The sequence below is a fragment of the Staurois parvus genome, unplaced genomic scaffold (assembly GCF_062004578.1).
Source record: "Staurois parvus isolate SC_StPar_1 unplaced genomic scaffold, SC_StPar_1.0 ptg000704l, whole genome shotgun sequence".
Classification (NCBI taxonomy): domain Eukaryota; kingdom Metazoa; phylum Chordata; class Amphibia; order Anura; family Ranidae; genus Staurois; species Staurois parvus.
This window is the reverse complement of record NW_028318500.1, coordinates 7,577,716-7,602,119: the sequence shown is the minus strand read 5'-3', so window position 1 is coordinate 7,602,119 and position 24,404 is coordinate 7,577,716. Positions and strand designations below refer to the sequence as shown.

The 24,404-nt window shown below is 44.3% G+C and overlaps 2 protein-coding genes across 2 annotated transcripts in view; one reads left to right on the top strand and one right to left on the bottom strand.

Moving 5' to 3' along the window:
- Window positions 1–393: 393 nt before the first annotated feature.
- On the top strand, window positions 394–8,814 carry SRSF9 (serine and arginine rich splicing factor 9). Its single transcript, XM_089653289.1, has 4 exons — window positions 394–640; window positions 857–1,023; window positions 7,901–8,073; window positions 8,152–8,814. The coding sequence occupies exons 1-4, from the start codon at window positions 447–449 to the stop codon at window positions 8,287–8,289; spliced, it is 672 nt and encodes a 223-aa protein (XP_089509415.1). The 5' UTR covers window positions 394–446; the 3' UTR covers window positions 8,290–8,814.
- GATC (glutamyl-tRNA amidotransferase subunit C) overlaps window positions 8,704–24,404 on the bottom strand; it is a 27,679-nt gene continuing 11,978 nt past the window's right edge. The window contains exons 2-5 of the mRNA XM_089653290.1: window positions 23,639–23,686; window positions 9,183–9,352; window positions 9,006–9,109; window positions 8,704–8,927 (exon numbers count right to left, since the gene is read on the bottom strand). Coding sequence (XP_089509416.1) covers window positions 8,848–8,927; window positions 9,006–9,109; window positions 9,183–9,352; window positions 23,639–23,686 — 402 coding nt within the window. The 3' untranslated portion in view covers window positions 8,704–8,847. The remainder of the gene's footprint in view (window positions 8,928–9,005; window positions 9,110–9,182; window positions 9,353–23,638; window positions 23,687–24,404) is intronic.

Genomic DNA, 24,404 nt, shown 5'->3' with positions numbered 1-24,404 from the left:
GGGATTTGGGATCTTCAGTTTTAACAGGGACCCCACCGGTATGATCAAAAACGGTCCAGACGATAAGGTGTTGGTTAGCATTTTTCCACATCGCTCCCAAATGTTTGTATGGCTTTCTTTTTTATTCAAAGATGGCCGCAAGAATTGCTTTTCCATGCAAAGCCTGAAACTGAGCCAGCCAACATTTTAGGAATGGCCCTCCTATAATCGCCGGAAAACCGACCCTTTGTGTGCCCGCCCCCTCAAGACAACCAGCACAGGTGGATAAACTGGTTCCCAGTCTCCCCTCAGCCTCCGGCCAGTGTCTTTGTAACATTCTTCCTCCCCAGTCTCGCTCCCGCCGCCACATCCCACTTTAACGCGCGCCCTCGCCAGCACTTCCGCTCTCAGCTACATCCGGTGCTCTCCCGCCGTGCTCTGCGCGGCCGGTCACAGGAAGCGTAAGGATGTCTAGCTGGGAGCGTGAGAGCGGACGGAGCTCCGGGGATGGGCGGATCTACGTAGGGAATCTGCCGTCCGATGTGCGGGAAAAGGAGCTGGAGGAGCTCTTCCACCGCTACGGCCGGATCCGCACCATCGAGTTAAAGAACCGCGGCGGTGCCGCCGCTCCGTTCGCCTTCATCAGCTTCCAGGATCCGAGGTGAGGGGGGAGCAGGGCAGGCCTGGGTGTGGACTCCGGTGGCGGGGCGGTAGGGCCGGCTCTTTGTGATGAAGGGCGCACATGGGGAGTTTGTAGTCGGCGATGGCGGGAGAGGCGCTGGGGGAGGGGACTGCCTGCCTCCCTTCCTTCCATGTGGGGCTGTGTGTCTCCCTCCCATGTGCGGCTCCGTGTCTCAGCTCTGCCTTCTTCTCCCAGGGATGCGGAAGATGCCGTGTTCGGACGGAACGGGTACGAGTTCGGCTCTTGTCGGTTACGGGTGGAGTTCCCGCGATCTAATAGAGGGCCCGGGGGCGGTTATGGCGGACCTCGAGGAAGGAACGGCCCCCCATCCCGGAGATCGGAGTACCGGGTCCTTGTATCAGGTATGTGCTGTGTAGGCCTGAGAACAGCCCTCTGATCACAGCTGTCCAATCAATGGCAGGAGATCGGGGATCGCATCAGATCCGTGTCCTCGGCACACAAAGGAGCTGACCACAGACATGGCAGACTGAAAGCCTGGGAGAGATCAGCCTTCATCTCCGTCTGTTCCTTGCTTGTACTGATGACTTCAGATCTGGCCTCCCAGAGAGAGACACACTACACTTCAGGAAGTCCCCCACAGTGGAGGGTTAGTACCCCCTATATTCACCTCTTTGTGTACTGCTCTGTTTACACGTTACATAGGCCAAGTCCTATGATACTCAATGGCACCGATGATCAAACTCAAGAATTGCCCGTGGTGCCTTTTGGCTCTAATGGTACAGATCTCATTGTGTTGTTTAAGCCTGGGTTCACACTGATGCGGTGCTGCATATCGCATGTGAATCATCCAGGGACTACACCGCATTCCTGTGCAAATCACATGCGAGTTCTGTGAGGTGCAGTTTGAGCCTACATTTTGTATAGCTCAAATCGCATCACATCCACACCAAGAAAGTGCAGGACCCTTTTTTTTTTTTTTTTTTTTTTTTGTCACCAGAATATGATCACACCTACAATTCTGCACACAGTCTTTAATGTCTATCTTTGCAGCCTCAGATGCACAGAATTAAAGTGTTACTAAACCCAGGACCCTGCATTCACTACATCTGGTCTCCCACCGTACACAACAATGAAGTGCAATTTATTTTAGTAAATATTAACTGCTAAATACCTTTTCTCATCAGCAGTTGGAGCAGTCGTGTGACGTCTATCAGTGTCCAGCTGAGCACACGTTAAAGCTTGTAGGAGGAGTTTTCTTTCTGCTCTAGGAGGATCCAGAACCCCTGACCTCTGTCTGGACAGTACTGATTGGCCCTGTGCTGATCACGTGTACTCCCCCAAAGGAAAAAAAAAAAAAACCTCTAGCATGTGCAGAAGGGTTACGGGTTCACTCTGTCTTATCACCATGGACATTTGAACAAGAGGAGGGGCAGAGAAGACAGGATCAAACAGCCTTTTTACACAATGCAGAGGATTAACCCCTTAGGTGCCACAGTGAGTATAACAAGCATGCTTTACTGCACATACAGACTATTGTGGGTTTAGTAACGCTTTAAAATACACACCCACAGCGGTTCACATGAAGGGGGTGCAATTATAATACGGTACAGAAACCAGTGCGAATTCCACACTGCATCAGTGTGAACCCGGGCTAAGGGCTCCTTTACACCGTGGTGCAGAGACGTCTGTTTTTCTGCATGGGCACAACAAAATCAATTGATCTCTGTGTGCCCTGGTCACACCGCAACACTAGTATCACGTGCAGGTTTTTTTTTTTTGTGCAGGAATCTGCAGCATGTATAAAACTAATGTCAATGTGCGATGTCCCTGCAAGTGAAATCTTTCCATCAGTTTCCATCAGTTTTTCTGCACATGGTGTGAATGAGGCCTTACATTTACAGTGAACCTGTGCCCAGACTTCAGAATAAAGCATTAAAGTGTTACTAAACCCACAACAGCAAAATCAGTCTGTATATGCAGTAAAGCATGCTTGTTATACTCACTGTGGAACCTAAGGGGTTAATCTTCCACATTGTATAAAAAAGGCTGTTTGATCCTGTCTTCTCTGATCTTTCCCTTCTTCCACAGTCCCCAATCCATCTGCTGATGGTACAGAACTCTAGAAGTCATTCTGTACATGCTCAGTTTAGTGTGTATGGCTAGAGTTTTTTTTTTCTTTGGGAGGGTGCCTGTGATCGGCTCAGTCTAGGCAGAGGTCAGGTGTCATGCAGCCTCATAGGACAGTCAGAAGAGAATGAAAACTCCTACAAGCTTTAACCAGTGCTCAACTGGACACTGATAGAAGTTACAAGATTGCTCTAACTGCTAATGAAAAAAGATATTTAGCAGTTTATATTTACTAAAATAATTGCATTTTCATGCCCTATGTACTGTGGAAGACCTGATATTGTGAATGCAGGGTCCTGGGTTTAGTAACACTTTAAAGTGGAAGTCTGATCTAATCCTAAACCCACTCCCACCCCCGTTCTAAGCCTTATGCTAACTACCATGTAAAGGAAGATATGTATACCTTATCTAAGGCATGTTTTCTCCCTAGCAGATGTCTTTAGGGGAGTGGCAAGAGCAGTGACAACAGCTGCAGAGTCTGACATCCCTCAGACTTACTGTGGGGCATCCGTTGTCCACTGTCCCTCACTCTACTCTAAAGCTGCCTCTAGGACCCGATCACATGACCAGAGCACCCTTAGATTAGGTAAGTATACACATATCTTTCCTTTACAAGATAGTTGGTATTGGGCTTAGAATGGGATTCAGAGCAGGTTTAAAGGGATAGTTTGCCTGTGCAGATAAGGGGTGTCTGTAGATAAAAGCAAACCCTGCAGCTCTGACAAAGTTGAATTGCTATAGATGTAGGCCATTTACCTACCTCCTGAAGCTTGACTGGAATACTCCCAGGATGTTGCTAAATACTTCAGAATGTTGCTAAGTGAGGCCTAATCATTACTGCTCCTCTCCATCACAGGAGTGAGCTCTCAGACACTGAGCTCAGAGCTACTACATCAGGGGAGAGCGAGCATGTGAGGGGATCTGAATCAGAGAAAAAGCTAACTCCTGTGATGATGGGGGTGAGCCGTAATGACTAGGCATCACTTACTTGACAACATCCTTGGAGTATTGCAGTCAGGCTTCATGAGGTACATAAATGGCCTATAGCAAAGGCATTATTCAATTTTAATCAGAGAGACACAGTTTGCTCTTTAACCATAGATGCCCCTTACCTGCATAAGCAGTTCATTGGTGAAGGTGAACTATCCCTTTAAGCCTAGATAGGTTTAGACCAGACTTATTCTTTACTCTGCATAGTCTGGACACAGGTTTGTTTCAAAAGTAAAACTACATAATGATGTGTACCATTATATTCATATACCTGAATCTTTTCTGATCAAACAGTAGAATAACTTTAAAAAAAAAAAGCCCTCATTCACCTCTGTATCTAAAGGCAGTGTGGAGACATTCATTTTCAGTTTCACAAGAGGCAATTAAATCAGATCTCATTTACCCTTTTGTTTTTTGTGGAATCCATGCAGCGCTCACAACAGGTGCTGTTAGGGCTCATGCATGTGGCATATTAGGTCATCTAGCATAGAACACATCTGTATTTTGCCACCTGGGAACCATTGGTGTTGCATTACTGCCTCCTGTACAAAGGACTTGCACGATATGGCTTTATGTGGGTATATGCAGATCCAAGCTTAGATGTAGCTACACTTCCAGGCATGCACCCTGGGCACTGGCCTTCTGCGGTCAGGGCCTTACATCTATACCTATGGTTACACTTGGATCTGGGTATATCCATGTACAATTTGTTGGACACAATACTTGTGGCTTCTGGGCGTATTTATGTTCTATTCCACAATATGCCTGTGTGCACAATACCAACTGAACCCTAAGTCTGTTATCTTTGCAAATGAATTACTTCACAGTACAAGTAGTTGGAAAGGGGGGTCAGCAAGTGCTTGTTTTAAAGCTTTTACTGTTTTACATCTGATCTTCTGCTTGTAGTGAAGTTTAAATGGTTTGTTTGGATCAAGCTGGTCCAAAGGAACTATTACCTCCACTAACCGATGCAGCGGCTGGGAGAACTGCATAAACTGTATGTAGCCTCAGCTACATTTAATATACAGCACTCTGTTCTCGCAGCAGGATAACTTACCATCCCACTCCTGGAACAAAATCAAATTGGGCTAAGCCCTGGCCAGCCATTCACCAGGGTGCTTTGTATGCTATGAATTACTACAAAGCTTCTTCTGATTGGCTAAGTCAGAGATCAATATGTCATCAACCCATCTCTTCACTTTGGCCAATAAGAGGAAGTTTTGTAGTCATTCATAGACTACAAAGCTTCATGATGAATGGCTGATCATCGCTTAGCTCAACAGGAGTGGGACAGGAAGTTATCCTGCTGAGGCCATGTGATGACCTATTTTTCTTCCTGTTTCTCTGGGTGCAGCAAGTCCTATTGCGATTCAGGCACAGCAGGTTTTGCATTCCAATGTTTTTGAGTAGCAATGCATTGAAATGCAAAAGTTTTCATTTGTTAGCCTGCCCTAAAACTTGGATTCCAAATGCAAAAAAAAACTAAATTACTGAGGAAATTAACTTCTGTAAACTTTCACTTTTTTTTGCTAAAGGTTAAAACTGCTTTGGGCTTTTGCAGCTGTCTGACCCTGTGTGGAGATTTTTCTTTACTTCCTGAACCAGCTACTGATGCGACCTGGGACAAGAAGTAAAGGAAATCACTTCAGTGGAGATGCACAGAATTGAAAGCCTAAGGCTATGTTCACACTAGCTTTGTCAGCAGGCGTCAGACAGGCATTTGGGAAGCTGTTTTAACACTTCTCAAATGCCTATGAAAATTCTGCACATGGCAGCACATAGTGCTGTTCACATTGAAGCGTTTGCGTTGTGGCAAATCTGATGCCTCATGACAAGTCAGGAGTTGAAGCCTCCCATTCAAGTCTATGGTGACTCTCCTCAAACCCCTGGCAGGATTTGCAGAGTTAATATCATTGAAAGTCATTATAGGCATTTTTAACACTTTGCAAATGCCTCAAAATGCGCATAGGCGTTTGGGGAGTGTTAACGCTTCCCAAATGCTGTTGGGCATTTGGCAGGAGTTAGAAATAAAGTCAAGTGTGAATGCAGCCTAATAGCGGCTTTAACTTTTTCTCTTATCCAAAACTAAACTTTTTTGAGTAGACCTGTTATTTACACCTTAACTCTATTGAATGGTTCCAGATAAGATTGGAAAATAAAACAGGGACTTGTTGGCTACTGTCTGGAGGAACATGGGCAGTTCCTTCACTGTGGGACATTGTTTACAATTATTTGGTCACTTTCAAAGAGAACTGGTTAGATAGTTTGCTTTATGTCAGATATAATCTGGTGCCTGTACACAACTGTTCATGTTTTGTCCAGTATGGCAAATCCATTGTGTTTTACAATGAAGGAAGGAAACAGAGAAGTGGCACCTACAGCCAGCCAGTTGGACATACGTTTTACTTTCTAACACAAATATGTCTAATGTATGCCACTAATTTTTTCTGAATGATAAAGTATATGTAAACCCTCACTTTGTACAACAACCCATTCAATTTAAAATAGAAATGAAAGGTAAAACACTTGTACAGATATTAATTTTTTTTTTTTTATAATGTATCTTCTGTTCTTGTTGCATAAGAGCTGGGGGAGGAGAAACAGCAATACACTGAACTTCCCAGTGAAAGGCTGTGCAGGGGGTAAGTGTGTCAGGACAAGTCTCATCATTGGAGGAACACAGACTGCGTTCCCAGTTTAGCTGGAGAACTGATCACGCTGTGCTGTCTTGCTTAGTGTGGTCAGTTTTTTTTGTTTTTTTATTTAAATAGGAAAGCAGAGGGACTGGCAGGAACATCAAGGATTTCACACAAAGGAAGCAATACGAGGACAGGATACTTTTTCATACTAGTACATGGAACAGCATACACATATTAGGAATATTAAATCTTGGGTTTACATACTCTTTAAAAGAGAAGTATGGTCTCTTCACCCCCCTCCAAATTATACTTGCCTAGGTGGATGCAGCATTGGTCTGATGCTGCATCTCTCCCCTCCCAGCTCTAAGTGTGAGAACCCAGCGATCACATGACCGCTGATCACTGAGTTCTCACAGCCAGAGAGCGGTGGCGGTCGGTTTTTTTTTTCTCTCCCCTTCCCTCCCTCCTCCTGCCTATTATATTCAGCAGGCACCTTTTACAGTGGCTGCATCTGTTTGGCTGACCCTCCACACAAAAGCTGGAATGAGAGAAATACCCAGGCAGGTTGTAATGAACTCTGCAGTATATTGCAATTACTTGTTTCTATTGCTTTAAAACTTTGATGCTGACCTGGAATAAGCATGTGAATCAGGAAAGTCAGATGTGCATGCATGGTATGGGCTAGTGACTTGAAGTCTCAGAGGAGGGTAAGAGATCAGGTAGCAGTGGATGTTGGTGGCTCACTAGCTATTTTCTTGGTGTGAGGAAGCCAGGTTTTTGTAGCCCCCAGACAGCTGACTTCAGGGAGGTTTTCATTGGTGGTCTCCTTTCTGTCCTGCGGTTTAGTGAGTGATAGTAAGCTGCAAGGCAGCATTCTGGTATAGCTTGGCATTCCATGTATTCCTGGCACAGTTCCTGAGCCAGATTGAAAAGCGGGACTGGATCTGTTCCCACAGGAGAGATTTGCTCTTACTTCCTGTTTTACTGACTTGACAAGAAGTAAGGAAGGCCCACACATGGGGGAACAATTTAATCCTATAGTGTTTGAATTGCTGTCTGTGGCACAGTTTAGGATAATGTCACTTCCTGGCCTAATGGTATAAAATTTGTGAAGCCTATTTAATCAGTGTATGTGTGATATATATATATATATATACATATATATATATATATATATATGTACACACACACACACACACTTTGTTAAAGTACATTGTGAAATATGTAAGATGTCATTCTTGACCTTTCCTTTTGTAACATGCCTGATATCATATCCTTTGCTTTGGTACTTGGGTTGCTGAGCTGGGACTTATTTGCATATGCTGTCTTCTGGCTTTTCTGACATGAATACAGGCAGGCAACTAGTATTTGCAGAGGTCAAATGGCCTCCCCCCCCCCCCCTTTTTTTTTTTTTTTTTTTCCCCCCTCCATGCCTGGTTTACTTTTATATATTATACATAGAATACTATGAATGTGGAGTTTTTGTGAATTAAAGACCAGCTATTTTATATCTCCACTCTAGGTCTTCCTCCATCAGGAAGCTGGCAGGATTTGAAGGATCATATGAGAGAAGCAGGAGATGTCTGTTATGCTGATGTACACAAAGATGGAATGGGAATAGTGGAATTTATACGCAAAGAAGACATGGAATATGCTTTGAGGAAACTGGATGACACTAAATTTCGGTCTCATGAAGTAAGTGGTGCTTGTGTTACCATAAAACAAAACAAATGCATGCTGTTGACCATGCATAACCTTATTTTTCTCTCTTAGGGTGAAACCTCTTATATTCGTGTCTGTGCAGAAAGAAATGCCAGTTACTCACGATCCAGATCCCGTTCTAGAGGCCGTGATTCTCCCTATCAAAGTCGTCGTTCTCCTCGTTATGCCTCCCCCTTCCGACAGTACTGAGCTGCCACACAGGGACACTTTCTATAAAATCAATTCTGAAGACCATCTGCTCTTACATTCCACAACTGATGGAGTTCATTATCTTTTATACCATTATTTCTGCCCCTATATTTTTTTTTTTTTTTTTTCTTTTTTAAAGGAAAGTGTGATCTTTGCATCAGATGTACTTGTTTTCTTTTACGTTCTGTCATCTTTTAAGGCAACAGACGGTATTGTGCCTGATCTGATGCTCTTTGCATAAGTGTGCAGTGACAGTGAATGATAGCTCTATGGGGTATAAAAAAAAACAAAAATGTGGAATGTTGTGGCACTGGGGCAAACATAAGGGAAGGTACATGTTTGTCCTTTATATATAGACCTGTCCCCCCTCAATTTGTTAGATCTTATTATTTTGAAATAACTTTTAATCCTCAATCAAGTTTGTATGTGTTTTTTTTTTTTTTTTTTCCTTTTTATTATGAAAGTGTTTCAGTTAAATAAGTAAACATCTGTAGCTGTCCTAATAAAACAGTGAGATTTCCAAAAGGTGTTTTCTTTGCCTTCCCCCCCCCCCCCCCTTCAGTCCACTTTTGCAAATTCTATGTCATCTCCTTTGGAGGATACATAGTTAATTTCCTTCTGTGGTAAGGGAATATTTCCTGTTGGTATAACAAACAATATTAGCATATATAACATATATATTTTAATATGGCAAAATGCTCAATCAAGTTTTTTACCTGGAGGCGCTACAAAATAATCTTCAACTACTGAGCTAGCATTCTGAAGTAGAATTTCGGAGCAACTGCCAGATGTAACTGTATCACTTCTTATATACAATGCCCTATAAAAAAGAAAACTAGATAAAGTAATTATGTACATGAAACAAGCATCCCAATAGAGCTGTTGTTGCTTACCTATCCTCTAACACAGAGGCAAGTGGCTCTATGCCATCAGTGTTCACACTGTGGAGCTGCTTTGCAAAATTAATTGCACTCTGTAAGCGCTGTACTCCCTCTTGGTTACGGAAGTCTACAAGGGCTAACCTCTCTAGGTGATCAATGACCTCCGGAGTGGCATGGCAGTCCTGGTAATGGCACAAAAAAAGTTATGAAAATGCCTTTATTGGAATTTGCAGAGATATGTTGTGAAAACTGACTGATACTGGCTTATGTGACATGGATTGACAATATGACAACTGGGCAAAGTAATTGGTGCTGTACATTTAGTGACTGGTCATGTATGATGGTAATTGCAAGTAGCGGAGCCTGTGTGAAAACCTTAACAGTGTTCTTCTAATGTGAGGCTAATGTTGTTGGGTGAGAGGAGAGAAACAGATCTCTATGTTGACTATATTCACTGCAAGGAATAAGCTATTGCAAATTCAAACTTGTAAATACATCTGTCTATGAACTCCAAAAAGCAAGAACCCAGTGGAATCAGCTTCCTAGTATAATCTTATGATCCGTTCTAGTCTTCTCAGTAGGGAAAATTGTGCTCTTGAAATATGCAGCTGCCTTGGCAGATATCTTACAGCAAAGTTCCACTCACCCTTTCAAAAAATAAGTCAGCAAACTGTAGCTGCTGACTTAAAAAAAACCAGCCACTTACCTATCCCGTGGTGTGTCCCCCGCAGCCCGTTTCACTAGCCCTCCTGTCTTCCAGGAGGCCGGTATCTTTAGTGTGGGGTCGGGTGCCGATTGCACATGCACGAGTAGTGCTGCATGAATGCCCCTGTAGTCTTCTGTGACCTGTCACATATCTCAAAAGACTAAAGGGAGGGAGGACACCTGATCGCCTAGGCGATCAGAGCGGGTACCCGTCAAACTGATGGGGAGTGGGGCAGCAGTCCTTAAAGGGGAACTTCTCCTTTGGGGTGGAGCTCCACTTTAAGATGAAAATCCAAGTACTGTGAACCACTGTAAAAAAAAATGCTCACATGCAGGCTTTTTTTTTTTCTTTTTTAGAGACTGTCAGCTCTTTCCTCCATGTGTAAACAAAGCTGTACATTTTAGAAATTATATAAAATAAATAACCTCTTACAAAAACCCCACCAAAGAGTCACACTTTCTCCCTAGAAGGTAAATATAGCATATATAAACCTTTTTGTAAATCTCCCAGTGAATACCCAATAATCAAATATTCAATAAATAAATAAAAAACCTTCAATCAATATGTGCACAATTCATTAATCCATAATGTGTCCAATGAAGTAGAGATCTCAAATGTGTCCAGTAAAGTCCAAAAATCCAAAATCTAAACTTAATCCAATAGGAAGAATTTGAATCTATAATAATCCGTGAAAACCTCAAAAGAAAACAAACAATCTATAGTGCATTAACTTCAAAATTATCCATAAACCGACTCCAATCCGTACAAAACAAAAAGCACTCCAAACTGTGTTATTTGTGCAAACACACAAAAAACAAAACCAAACTATGAATAATAGATTATATAATTATTAAATACTTACATCCGTGAATACTCCAAAATCGTGAGCACTCCATGTCCACTCTAATACTGTGTACACTCTGTGATCCAACCAAAATAATTACTAAATACTATTACCCTCTGTGAGTGATCATATGCATAACCTATATCTCAAGAATGATATCTTCCAATTCCTTCACCTCAAGGGTTGATCCTCCAACATCTTCATAAAGACAAGAAGACTTACGGATATGCAAGTATAGGGACAATTTTATTCAAAAACTTACATCTAGGTAACCAACTTCCAGCTCCTCTTGTGGCTCTGATACAGCACTCCAAACAAGGGTAAGAACTCGTGTATTGATAACCAACAAAATGGCCGTGGAGACACTTCCGGTTAGCGTGCGTCTTAAGACGTCACTTCCTCTAACGCGTTTCATCACATCCAGACGTCATCTGAAGGGATCCCTTTTGGTTGGATCACAGAGTGTACACAGTATTAGAGTGGACATGGAGTGCTCACTATTTTGGAGTATTCACAGATGTAGTATTTAATAATTATATAATCTATTATTCATAGTTTTTTTTTTTTGTGTGTTTGCACGAATAACACAGTTTGGAGTGCTTTTTGTTTTGCACGGATTGGAGTGGGTTTATGGATAATTTTGAAGGTAATGCACTATAGATTGTTTTCTTTTGAGGTCTTCACGAATTATTATAGATTCAAATTCTTCCGTTTGGATTTTTGGACTTTACTGGACACATTTGAGATCTCTACTTCATTGGACACATTATGGATTAATGAATTGTGCACATATTGATTGAAGATTTATTTATTGAATATTTGATTGATTATTTATTGGGTATTCACTGGGAGATTTACAAAAAGGTTTATATGTGCATCTTAGAAAGCTCTGGGATCACTTTTCAGTGATAGTCTGCCTTATTGTGCTAATATGCTACATACACTAGCACATTATGGCAAAAGCCATTAGGGACCCAACATTTTACTGGTGGTTTAAATCTACTGCAGGCTCCATGCACACTAGCTATAGTGTTATCCTATGTGTCCATGCACACTGCTTTAGGCTATTAGTGCTTTTTGAGCTTCAGCGGCTAGGAGCAGAAATATTTTTTCCATCTGGAAAAAAAAACGCTACTTGCTTTTGGGGGGCCCCACATGTACTGTAAAAACACTTATTACCCTTGTTTTTTTCTAGCTTAAAAAAAAAATGCTAGTATGCATGGAGCCTCAAAGCGCAAATTAATTTTCAGTTGGAACAGTCCAGATGCCTCAAAACAAAAGGTGTACAAAGTCTTATATTGTTTCCTTTAGAACAGTGGTTCTCAACCTTTCTAACGCCGCAACCCCTTAATACAGTTCCTCGTTGTGGTGACCCCCAACCATAAAATTATTTTCGTTGCTACTTCATAACTGTAATTTTGCGGGGGGAGGAATAGTGCCCCACCATTGGTGTCAGTGGGGGGAGGAATAGTGCCCCATCGTTGGTATTAGTGACATAAATGATGGGGCACTATTCCTCCCACTGACACCAATGATACTTACCTTGCTGACCCCTGTTCCAGCCTGGGCTTTCTCCCATCTACAGCCAGCATACCTGGCTGCAGCAGCAAAATTTGCACTTACCTGTCAGCTGTCTTCCTTCTCTGGCCGCTCTTCACTCGCTCCGGCAGCTCCCTCGATCTTCTTTGATCCACGCGCGCTGCCGCTCGGCTCCTCCTCTCCAAGCTCCACCTCCTCGCCGGTGATTGGCCGCCTGTGTGCCTCTCCTGAGCTACAGTTCCGGTGGCCAATCAGCGGCGAGGAGGCGGAGCTGTTGAGTGATCCCGGAGGTGTGGCCAGGTGACAGGGGCAGCATGTCATCCCACCCACACAGATAGAGGAGCGGTGTCTCGGTTCCTAAGACCATCGGAAATATGTGTGTTCCGATGGTCTTAGGCGACCCCTGTGAAATGGTCGTTCGACCCCCAAAGGGGTCGCGACCCACAGGTTGAGAACTGCTGCTTTAGAAAGTGGCCAAAGCCTGAGCAGAAAAGCCTTTCTTGCCAATATGTTGCAGAGAATGACTATGGAAGTAATGGTCTCTGCAGAGGTCCGTCACTCCCTCTGCAGAGTTGGAGCTAGTACTCTTCATCCTGCAAAGCTCATGCCTTCTGTAGGGATACTGCTGCACCCACACAGAGAGAAAGGGTCCTTCTCTGCAGAGGACAAGTTCATCTATTCAGGCTGATGTTACTTTCTACAGAAAATAAACTATAAGAGTTTATAAACCTTTTATTTTGCTGCACCTGCAATATTATTGGCTGATTTAAACTGAAAGTTCAGTTGAACTTAAAATAGTTTCCTATGCAAAAGCAGAACTGTGGAAATTACTTTGCTATAAAGGACATTATAATTTTTGTTTGTATAACAGTTGGCTGTAGATTAAAACTAAAAGGTCATTTTCGCTTTAAACTTACAACAGGCAGTTTAATATACTGTTGTAATACATATATAGGTACATTTTACTGTCAAAGATCTTCTAATGAGGCCAATATTGTAATCCAGGCACCCCTCCCATATAGGACAGACTGGTCCAGAGCATATCCCTTCCTGAACACTTGCTGACTGGACTGTGTAGCTGCATAGTCAAGTCTCTACTTTCTAGTATCAGCACATTTGTACTGTGCCACAGTCCAACAGGCTTCTTAACCCCTTTACACCGGCGCCTCCCGGCCCTTTAAGAGTTTTGGGAGGTGGGGTTTAGGGATCATATGACCGCCATGATGTGTCGTCACATGATCGGGAAAGGTCCCGAGCGAAAGAGACCGGGACCTTACCGTGAGTAACGGACGTGTGCTGGGGAGTACGTCTTCTTCTGTGTCTGCCCTGAAATCAAGAGATTGCTATGGGAGCAGATGTGTGGACTTGCCCCCCGAGCTGGGCTATGTGTGTTCATAGACACACACACAGTATGGCTCTGCCCCTCACAGGATTTGACTGAGAGCAGCAGAAGCCAATGGTTCCTGCTGCTGCCTCTGCTGGTGAGGCGAGAGCAGCGATGCTGCTTTCGGCCACAACACTGGCTCAAAAGAGTAGCCAGGTAAGTGGGGGTTCTTTTACCTAGCAGGTCCAGTCTCCGCTCTGCTTCTGGGACAATACACCCCCCTGCAGTATACCATAATTGTTAGCTGTGATTAAGCAACATTACAGTATACTCAGATAAGGAGTAGCCAGCTCTAGCTGTAAAAAAAAATAGCACTGAATCAGTGCCGATTCACATATATGTGTATTGGATGTGGTTTAAACTGCATCCAATCTGCATAACATGTGAAATAACATTGCTTCCTATGGTGCCTGTTCACATGTTCAGTGCACTAGCAGTGCGGATTCATTGCCGATTGAAATAGTCCTGTGTGATTAAACAGCACATGTGTGAACATGATAAAATCCTGACCTGAACACTGTACTGTGTCAATTAGCTGTGAAACCTGAGGTTGAATCTGCACCACACGTGTAAATCAGCTCTCAGTGTTTCTAAACAACACTGCATCACACCAAAGATATATAATGTAACATGTTTCTTTTGTATCTGTTTATTCATCTGCAGATTAAAGGGATAAATTTACATCTACAGATAAGGTTAACCACTTGTCCTCCAGAGAATTTACCCCCCTTTCTAACCAGGCCATTTTTTGCGTTATGGCACGGAGTTATTTTAACAGACAATTACGTGGTCATGCAACACTGCACCCAAATTAAATTTACGTCCTTTTTCCCCACAAATAGAGCTTTCTTTCAGTGGTATTTGATTGCCTGTGTGTTTTTTTTTTAGCGCTATAAACAAAAACAGACCGACAATTTTGAGAAACAATATTTTTTACTTTTTGCTATTAAACATGTCCAGTAAAAAAAAAAAAAATTAATTTTGTCAAATTTAGTCCAAAATGTATTCGGCTATGTCTTTGCTAAAAAAAAAAAAAAAATCCCAATACATGTAAATTAATTGGTTTACGTGAAAGTTTACAAATGGCGGTAAATATACTGGAATTTTTTTTTTTTTCTTAACAAGTAATGGTGGCAGTCAGCGACTTATTGTGGGACTGTGGCAGGCATTCTGACACTGGAGGGAAACTGATTTGGTATCACCGACATCCCCAGTGACACCAATACAGTGATCAGTGCTAATAAAAAGCACGGGGCAGAAAGGGGTTAATGTGGGGTGATCAAAGGGTTAATTGTGTGCTGTTTTACTAAGTGGGCTGTGTTTCACTGTAAGCACACAGCTTTGTACAAAGCAGTGCGTAGGTACTGACAGGAAAGAGATGTGTTGTTTATACACAGGTCTCTCCCCTATCAGAGATACTCGGCGATCACCGGGTGCCTGCGAGTAATCACTGGCCGGGACCAGGTGATTGACAGCCGAAGCCACGAATGGCAGCGCGGGTAGGAAGCACGCACAGCACACGTGCCCCCTACCCGTAACTGAAAAATCACATACACACACATATTATATATATAGATATATATACACATACATACACACACACGATTTTGTGCACCTGTGCCACTCTAGCAGTATCTCTGCTATAGGGCGGGGCGGAACCAGTTAAAATATAAATGTTCCTCTGTTTTACCCCTTATTAACCCTTAGTTTACTCTAACTCCTTAGTCTCTTTCTCTCCAACTTATTTTCTTGCTGATGTGTTGTATGTTTCTATGAACTATTAATACTATACCTTTTTTGTTTTGTTCATTAAAATTTGTTTTACACATTTAACATTTATACATTTTCCATTAAAAAGAGCATTCAATTGGAAAAGAAAAATCTCATTTGTAAATAGCTTTGCAAAGCTTTGTACCAGAACCATACATTTTAGTGTAATTTTACCCAGGACAAATTACAGAATAAAATGTGCAGATTTTATGTGCAGAAACACTATTTGTAAACTAACACTGCTCAAAAAAAGAAAAAGTGTGTGTTGTTTAGCCTTGTTGCATTGTTATTGTCTAAGAATTGCGGGGGGAAAAAAATGATTGTTGCAAGACAATATCATGAAAAGAAAGTCACGCTCGCCCTTGAAAAATAAACTATATATATATTTCCCTGTTATCTTTAGTAACATTAATACAGTATTTCTGAATAAACTGGTCTATAGCAGAAATGTAAACAATGCTCTGGTCCATAGCGGGTGAACAGCTGTGACAGCTGGTTCACACCAACGCGATTTTTAGTGCTTTTTGCAGAAACGCATTACAATCCATTTAACATGATTTCCTATGAGACATCTATGCTTTTCTTGAGCTGCTGCATTTTAGGAAAGGGCCAGGGACTTTTTAATGCAAAATGCAGTGTTTTTTGCTACAATAGATTTCAATGGAGAAACTGATGAAATGCATGTAGTGCGTTTTGCATTTTTTTTCTGCCCAGCAATGAAAAAATTTCCACTTTAACAAAAAAAGGTCAAAAACGCAGTGTGTAAAAACTCAAAGCACAATGCAATAAGCATTATAAAACGGATCAAAAGCAAAAAGCATAGTTGTGAACCAAGCCTTAGAGGCAAAGTGGTTAAGGTAAAATAAAACTAAAAAACAAACTTTAGCCTTTACAAACACTTTAGTGTTTAAAGAATAGTGTACAAAGTACAACGATTACTGAAATACTCATGGCGATTCTGAATGATACACACAATAACATTTTGCACACCTGGCAGCCTTGGCTTGATCACTTCTCACCTTTCCAGTTAATGGTGTGTTCTCCAGAACTTTGAATTACACATTACAAAACATGCTAATTAGGATACAAGCCTCTGGGGTTCCCTTTTCCCCTCACTTTCCTTCTCTTTTGGCTGCTATTCTCTCTTTTTTGGTTCTTCTTTTCTGCTGACTACTACCAACTATCTCTACCAGGCTGGGGAATCCCCATTTTTACTCACACTCCCGCAGATGACTATAATCCCGATGCCATATGATACCGCCACTTATAGCCCACTCCTCAGGTCTGACACCAGTTAGGCCCTCACTGGCTAATTATACCTGTGACCTTTCTTGTGATGCTTCTTTTTATGCCTTCTTTAACTTTCTACGCCTACTGGCTAGTTTGCATACACTATATGGTGTGATTAGAAGGCCCCTTCTTGTTTAAGGTTGTCTGCTCTATATGTTTGTAGTCTGATAAACTGGGGAGCACAGCCAATTCCAATGTGGTATGCTACAATCCTGTCTATTTGTACTGATCCAATTGTTTACAAAACCCGTTGAACTGATGTAAATTGTCTTTGTACCTCTTTTCAACAAGTAAAAGAACCACATTAATGTTAACTTGTACTTTGCCCATTCAGACAAAATAACAGGATGGTTTGATAATGATTGCCAGTGCTAGTCTCCTGAGGAAAATGCTGGTTGCATGGCTTCGTCTGCCCTAAGGCAGGCCATAGACGGGCCGTTCATCGGCCAAATTTTTGGCCGATAAACGAAAAATCGGTCAGCCCTGTTGCCAATGCTGCCACCAATGTCCACAAAAAACGGCCATTTTTCGAGGATTTTCCAGCATGACGGATTAAACTAAATTATTATTATTATTATTATTATACAGTATTTATAAAGCGCCAATAGTTCGCTCAGCGCTGTACATTACAAAGGGGGACAGAACATGTGACAGAACAATACCAATACAATGCAAAACATGAGGGGATCGAGGGCCCTGCTCTTTCAAGCTTACAATCTAGGAGGGAGGGGATGGTGGCACAGGAGGAGATAGCTGTGGGGGATGGAGTGGTAGGAAGAGTGGAGGAGGTCGGCAAGTTAGCAGGGGGCGGGGTAGGCTTCCCTGAAGAGATGGGTTTTCAGGGTGCGCCTAAAGGAGAGGAGAGTAGGTGATAATCTGATGGGTTGGGGCAGGGAGTTCCAGAGGATGGGTGACACCCTGGAGAAGTCCTGGAGGCGGGCATGGGAGGAGGAGACCAGGGAACTAGAGAGAAGGAGGTCTTGTGAGGAGCGGAGTGTGCGTGCTGGGCGGTACTTGGATATTAGGTCAGTGATGTAGTTCGGGGCAGTATGGTGGACAGCTTTGTACGTCATCGTTAGGATTTTGAATTTGATCCGTTGCGCAATCGGAAGCCAGTGGAGGGATTGGCAGAGGGGGGTGGCGGAAACGGAGCGGTTGGAAAGGTGAATGAGTCTGGCAGCCGTATTCAGGATGGACTGAAGCGGGGATAGCCAGCGGCGAGGCAGGCCAGTGAGGAGGGAGTTGCAGTAGTCGAGTCGTGATATGATGAGGGAGTGGATGAGCTGTTTAGTGGTTTCTGGAGTTAGGAACGTGCGGATTTTGGCGATGTTGCGGAGGTGGAGTCTGCACGAGTTTGTTAAAGAGTGGACTTGGGGCTGGAAGGATAGGTTGGAGTCCAAAATGACACCAAGTACTCTGGCCTGCGGGGCGGGTTTGATGGTGGCGTTGTTGGACATAATGGAGAAGTCAATGGGGGGTGGTGTCCGGGCTGGAGGGAAGACAAGAAACTCGGTTTTGGAGAGGTTCAATTTAAGGAAGTGGAGCGACATCCAGTCTGATATGTCGCTCAACAGGTGTGTGATTCGGGCGGAGACCGAGGGGGTGAGGTGGGGGGTTGAGAGATAGATTTGTGTGTCGTCGGCATAGAGGTGGTAGTTGAAGCCGTGAGAGTGTATGAGTTGGCCAAGGGAGGAGGTGTAGATGGAGAAGAGAAGGGGCCCGAGGACAGAGCCTTGAGGGACCCCAACAGAGAGGGGGAGTGAGAGGGAGGTGGTGGCATTATAGGTAACGCTGAAAGAGCGTTGTGACAGGTAGGATGAGAGCCAGGAGAGAGCAGAATCTCTGAGGCCGAGGGAGTGTAGTTTTTTGAGGAGGAGGGGGTGGTCGACTGTGTTGAAGGCCGCAGAGAGGTCAAGGAGTAGGAGCACTGAATAGTGGCCATTAGCTTTGGCGGTTAGCAGGTTGTTGGAGAGTTTGAGTAAGGCAGTTTCGGTGGAGTGTAGGGGACGGAAGCCGGACTGTAGGGGATCGAGGAGGTTGTTGTCGTTGAGGTGAGAGCATAGGCGGGCGTAGACTAGGCGCTCGAGGAGTTTAGATGTAAATGGGAGTAGGGAGATGGGTCTGAGGTTGTTCGGGTCATTGGGGTCCAGGGAGGGCTTTTTAAGTATGGGGGTGATGTGTGCATGTTTCAGAGGGGAAGGGAAAGTGCCGGAGGAGAGGGAGAGATTGAAGATGTGGGTGAGGGAGCGTAGGATGGAGGGGGAGGGAGGTTGTAGGAGTTGTGAGGGGATAGGGTCAAGGGGGCAGGTGGTGAGGCGGGCATCAGAGAGGATTTTGGAGACTTCTTCGATGGTAGTAAGGTCAAAGGTGCGGAGTGTTGGGGGAGCTTCAGTATGAGGAATGTAGGGTGGGGTGGGAGAGGAGGTCAGAGCAGTGGTGGGGCCGTGGGAGAGGGGTGTAGAGGGGGTAGCTGAGTGAGGGGGAAGGGGGTTGGAGGGAGTTTGAGCAGCGACGAAGTCCCTGTGGGTTATGTCGAGGGGGAGGGGGGATGAGGGGGTAGCTGTGTGAGAGGGGACGGGTTGAGAAGGCGTGCGAGTTGCGGCAATGTCCTTGCGAATTGTGTCAATCTTGTTTTTGAAGTGATTGGCAATCTCAAGGGCAGTGAGTGAGGTGCTGGGTGGAGGTGGGGGTGGCGATAGTAGAGAGTTGAAGGTGGAGAAGAGTCGGCGAGGATTGGAGGAGAGGGCCTTGATGAGGGTCAGGAAGTAGGCTTGTTTGGCAGTATGGAGGGAGGAGGTGTAGGTGTGGAAGGCAGATTTGTATCGGGTGAAGGCTTGTTGGGATTTGGTTTTGCGCCATAGTCGCTCCAGGGCACGACTGTGTCGTTTGAGGGTTTTGGTGTGATCAGTCTGCCAGGGCTGGAGCGGTCGGGGTCTGATGTTGCGTGTGGTTAAAGGCGCTAGTGAGTCAAGGGCTGTTGACAGCGCATTGTTGTAGGCGGTCATAGCCAAGTCGGGGCAGGACAGGGGGAGGATGCGGTCATGGAGTTGATCAACTGCGGAATGGAGGGAGGCAGGGTTAAGGTTGCGGAGGTTACGGCTGGTAGTAGTGTGACATTTGGAGGGGTAGGCGTTGGAGGATGAGGAGATAGAGAAGGTAATCAGGTTGTGGTCAGAGAGAGGGAAGGGGGTGTTAGTGAGGTTGTGGGGAGCGCAGCGGTTGGAGAAGACAAGATCAAGGATATTACCGTCGGAGTGGGTGGTGGATTGTATGCACTGTGCAAGTGCAAAGGAGGAGGTTAAGTGGAGGAGACGGGCTGTGTCCGGGTTGACGAGGTTGACAGGGATGTTGAAATCCCCAAGGATGATAGTGGGTAGCTCAGAGGAGAGGAAGAAGGGTAGCCAGGAGGAGAAGTCTTCCAGGAAGCAGGGTATGGATCCAGGAGGCCGGTATATCACAGCAATCTTCAGGGGGGTTGGGGAGAATAGTCGGACGCAGTGGGCCTCGAAGGAGGAGAAGGATAGGGAGGGGGGGTTTGGGAGGATTCGGAAGGTGCTCAGCGGTGACAGGAGCAGGCCAACCCCACCACCTTTACGACCGTTGGGCCTGGGTGAGTGGGTCCAGGTGAGACCGCCGTAGGAGAGTGCAGCAGGGGAGGTAGAGTCAGTGGGCTGGATCCAGGTTTCCGTAATCGCCAGGAGGTTGAGGGAGCGGGAAACAAAGAGGTCGTGGATGGCGGTAAGCTTGTTGCACACCGATCGGGCGTTCAGGAGTGCACATGAAAACGGGGGGGAGATTTTAGGGAGCAGGGGGACAGATACTAAGTTGCGGGGGTTGCGGCAGGACGTGGAGGCGGGAGGGTTTTGTGCGGGTGAGGGAGGTGGTGGAGGGCCAGGATTCGGGGAGATGTCCCCCGCGGTTATGAGGAGGAGAAGGGTGAGAAAGGTGGCATGGGAGCGGGATGTGCAGGAGCATGAGAAACTACTAGTGGAGGTGTTGGGGTCAGTGGGAGAGTGGAGTAATAGGAGGAGGTGGTAGGTGCCATAGAGGGGTGAAGGAAGCAGTGAGGGCACAATATACAATTGTTTGGGAGGAGCAGAGGGATATAGTGAATGGATTTTGGGAACAGAGGAGAGGAAAATGAGAAGGAGGAGTGGAAGAGGCATTTTGGGGAGGTGATGAAAGCAATAGTAGGGAGATGATAGCAATGAGGGGTAGATGTACAAGTTTTGGGGTGGAGCAGAGGGGTAAAGAAACGAGATTTGGGAACAGAGGATAGTAATATGAAGAGCAGAAGAGGGGTGTATTATATAAAAAGGTACACGGAGTGGGACTCAGGTATGTAAGAGATGTTTCCCAGGGTGTTTCCTTGCAGTCTGTCCAGCATGCAGTAGAGTTTCTTGCTGTTGTTGTGTCTTCCTGCTGCTTGAGTTCTCCTGCTTTAGTTCAACTGCTGTGTTTAACTGCTCTGCACTCATTCAAAGCCGCACTCCATCATAAGCAGCACCCCCATCAGAGACTGTGCCCCCCATCAGAGATCTCCCCCATGAGCTGAACTAAATTTATAGGGAGATGCTCAAATGAGCATTCAACTCCGCCCCAATTAGAAGCTGATAAGGCTCACATGAATAGGGGGGATGATTCTTAGGAACCAGGCCACTGTCATAAACCTGAGTGCGCCTAGAGGTGAGGACAAGTCAACAGATACACAGATATAATTACAACATTTGTTGAGAATTTAACAGGAGTCAATGCGTTTGTCTGGTTAAGAGTGGAGGTAGCAGATAAATGCAGTTACCCAGAGAAGAACAGCAGGAGTCAATGCGTTTGTCTGGTTAAGAGTGGAGTTTTTTTCCTACACCATAATATAAGAAGGCTGCACAGTACAGAATCATGTGATAGGAGGTTCAAGTTCCACTCAGACAGTGTCAGTCCAATCCAAACCAATTAAACCTTGTAGACAAGACTGAAAGGGAGAGCTAATCTGGCTGCATAGTGAGTTTGTCTGTTTTTAGCTTGAACTGATATAAGGATCAAATAAAAGGGAAAAAAATATCGGTAACTAAATGAGAAGATCCGTGAAAAACGGCCGACGGGCTGGCTCCACTAACGACCCGTTTATGGCCTGCATTAGTACTTGCCCTAAGTCACAGAACCAAGCATGTTGTAAAAGAGTGTCAAAATTCCTTATATACTTGTTACAGGTCAGTAATTCAAAGCCCTGGAGCCAAACGTCAGGCTGACAGTCAGAGAATGTTTTTAAAAAGTTCTTCCATATTCGCTAAAATCCCTTTAAAGCGATCCTGTGGCCAAGTTAAACAGTCAAAAATTATAAAACAGGCACGGGTCACACAAAAAGGATTACAAATCTTTCAACTACTATCCACTCAGTGGGTGGTAACTCTGTGCTAAAAGAATGCCCAATTGCACAAGACATGAAATGACAGTTGGAAAAATTAAACCAGAACTAAGGTGGCTGCTTAAGAAGGCATGTGGCTATTCAATGAGGTTGAAGGAGAAAGTGGTTTAACGACAAACTGCGTATGGGGTTCTTTACTGTTATAGCCGTAAGGATGTGGAACTTCCTTCCACAGTTGGTGGTTTCAGCGGGGAGTGTTGATAATTTAAAGAAACCTTTTAGATGGGCATCTTAGCAAATGCAATATACAGGGATATGGGAAATGGTTGTGACTTAAACACACACAATATCAGAGGTTGAACTGAATAGACTGGTGTCTTTATTCAACCTCAACTATGTAAACACCACCAATCCAGCAATAGGATGCTCTGGGACCACAACATCTAATGTCTTGAAAATCTCCTTTGCTTAAGTGTGAGCCAGAAGTACTCAGCTCAGTTCAGAGCTGACAAAATCTAAGCTAGAAAGCCAGGTGAACAATTGATTGAGCACACCTGTGGTTGGTCAGTTGGAGACATTAGGGGTCTGATAGACCGCTGATGTCTCCATTAGGAGAATCTGGCACCCGCATCACCTACCTAATGATATCACATAGGAGCTTGTTCGTCCAAGTGTGAAAGCAATAGAGGTAAAGTGGCTGTAAACCCTTAGGCTCCTTTCGCAGGGCTGTTAAAAATGCAGTGTTTAGATGTATGTTCTGCACGCATCTGTATGCAGCACAATAGAGATTAATATGGCCGTTTAAACCTGTGCTTTGTGGCCGCCATGCTTGGATCCAAAGAAGACAGTGCTGGAATCCAGGCACTGGCAAGTACCTGATTTTTAAAAATACAGTATTTCTATCTGCTGACTTATTTTTTTAAGACAGAAGTTCCTCTTTAAGTGACGTCCCTGGTGCTGCATAGCAAAAACAAAAACCACTAAACTTAAAGCAGAAGTTCAGGTATGGCAATTTTTACGTAGTCTAGTTTGGACTAATGCAAGTATGCATGGCATACTGGTGGGATCCCTTTGGAAGGTGGAAGTTATTGTAATAGGCACCGCTACTCCAGTGACCTCCACTAGCTCCCAGACCCTGTGCAGAGCGACTGCCCTGCTGCATTGTGAACACTGGAGGTCACTCACCCTGCACCAATGCCTTTCAGGGAACACTTTGCATTTTCTCAATGAATGCAACAAATTCTCTGACTAGACAAGGTGGAGAGGCAGGGCAGTGATGTCATGATCTCCACCTCGGCCAAACAGAGAAAAATTCAGAAAATGCAGTTTTCCCTAAACAGCACTTGTGCCAAGCAAGCAAGTGACCTCCTGTGTTTACAATGCATAAGGTCAACCACTCGGCATTGGATTCGGAAGATAATGACAATCACTATGATAGTGGTGCCTATTATGGTGATCCACAGGGATGGCACATGTCAGCTATGTAAAAATTGCCATACCTGGAATTCAGCCTCTATAAACTCTATTTAAAAAAAAAAAGAAGACAAAAGGTGATCGTAAAACAAATAACATTTACCTGTGATTTTGGATTAGGCTCAGCACTCCAAGTCGGATCCTGTGGTACCTTCAGAGGATGGAAATCATATTGCTCAATGCCAACGTTCATGACATCAGGTGTATAGTATCCAGACCACCACATTCATGACATCAGGTGTATAATATCCAGACCACCACATTCATGACATCAGGTGTATAATATCCAGACCACCACATTCATGACATCAGGTGTATAATATCCAGACCACCACATTCATGACATCAGGTGTATAATATCCAGACCACCACATTCATGACATCAGGTGTATAATATCCAGACCACCACATTCATGACATCAGGTGTATAATATCCAGACCACCACATTCATGACATCAGGTGTATAATATCCAGACCACCACATTCATGACATCAGGTGTATAATATCCAGACCACCACATTCATGACATCAGGTGTATAATATCCAGACCACCACATTCATGACATCAGGTGTATAATATCCAGACCACCACATTCATGACATCAGGTGTATAATATCCAGACCACCACATTCATGACATCAGGTGTATAATATCCAGACCACCACATTCATGACATCAGGTGTATAATATCCAGACCACCACATTCATGACATAAGGTGTATAATATCCAGACCACCACATTCATGACATCAGGTGTATAATATCCAGACCACAACATTCATGACATCAGGTGTATAATATCCAGACCACCACATTCATGACATAAGGTGTATAGTCAAGGCCCAAAATGTTGGTACCCCTGCATT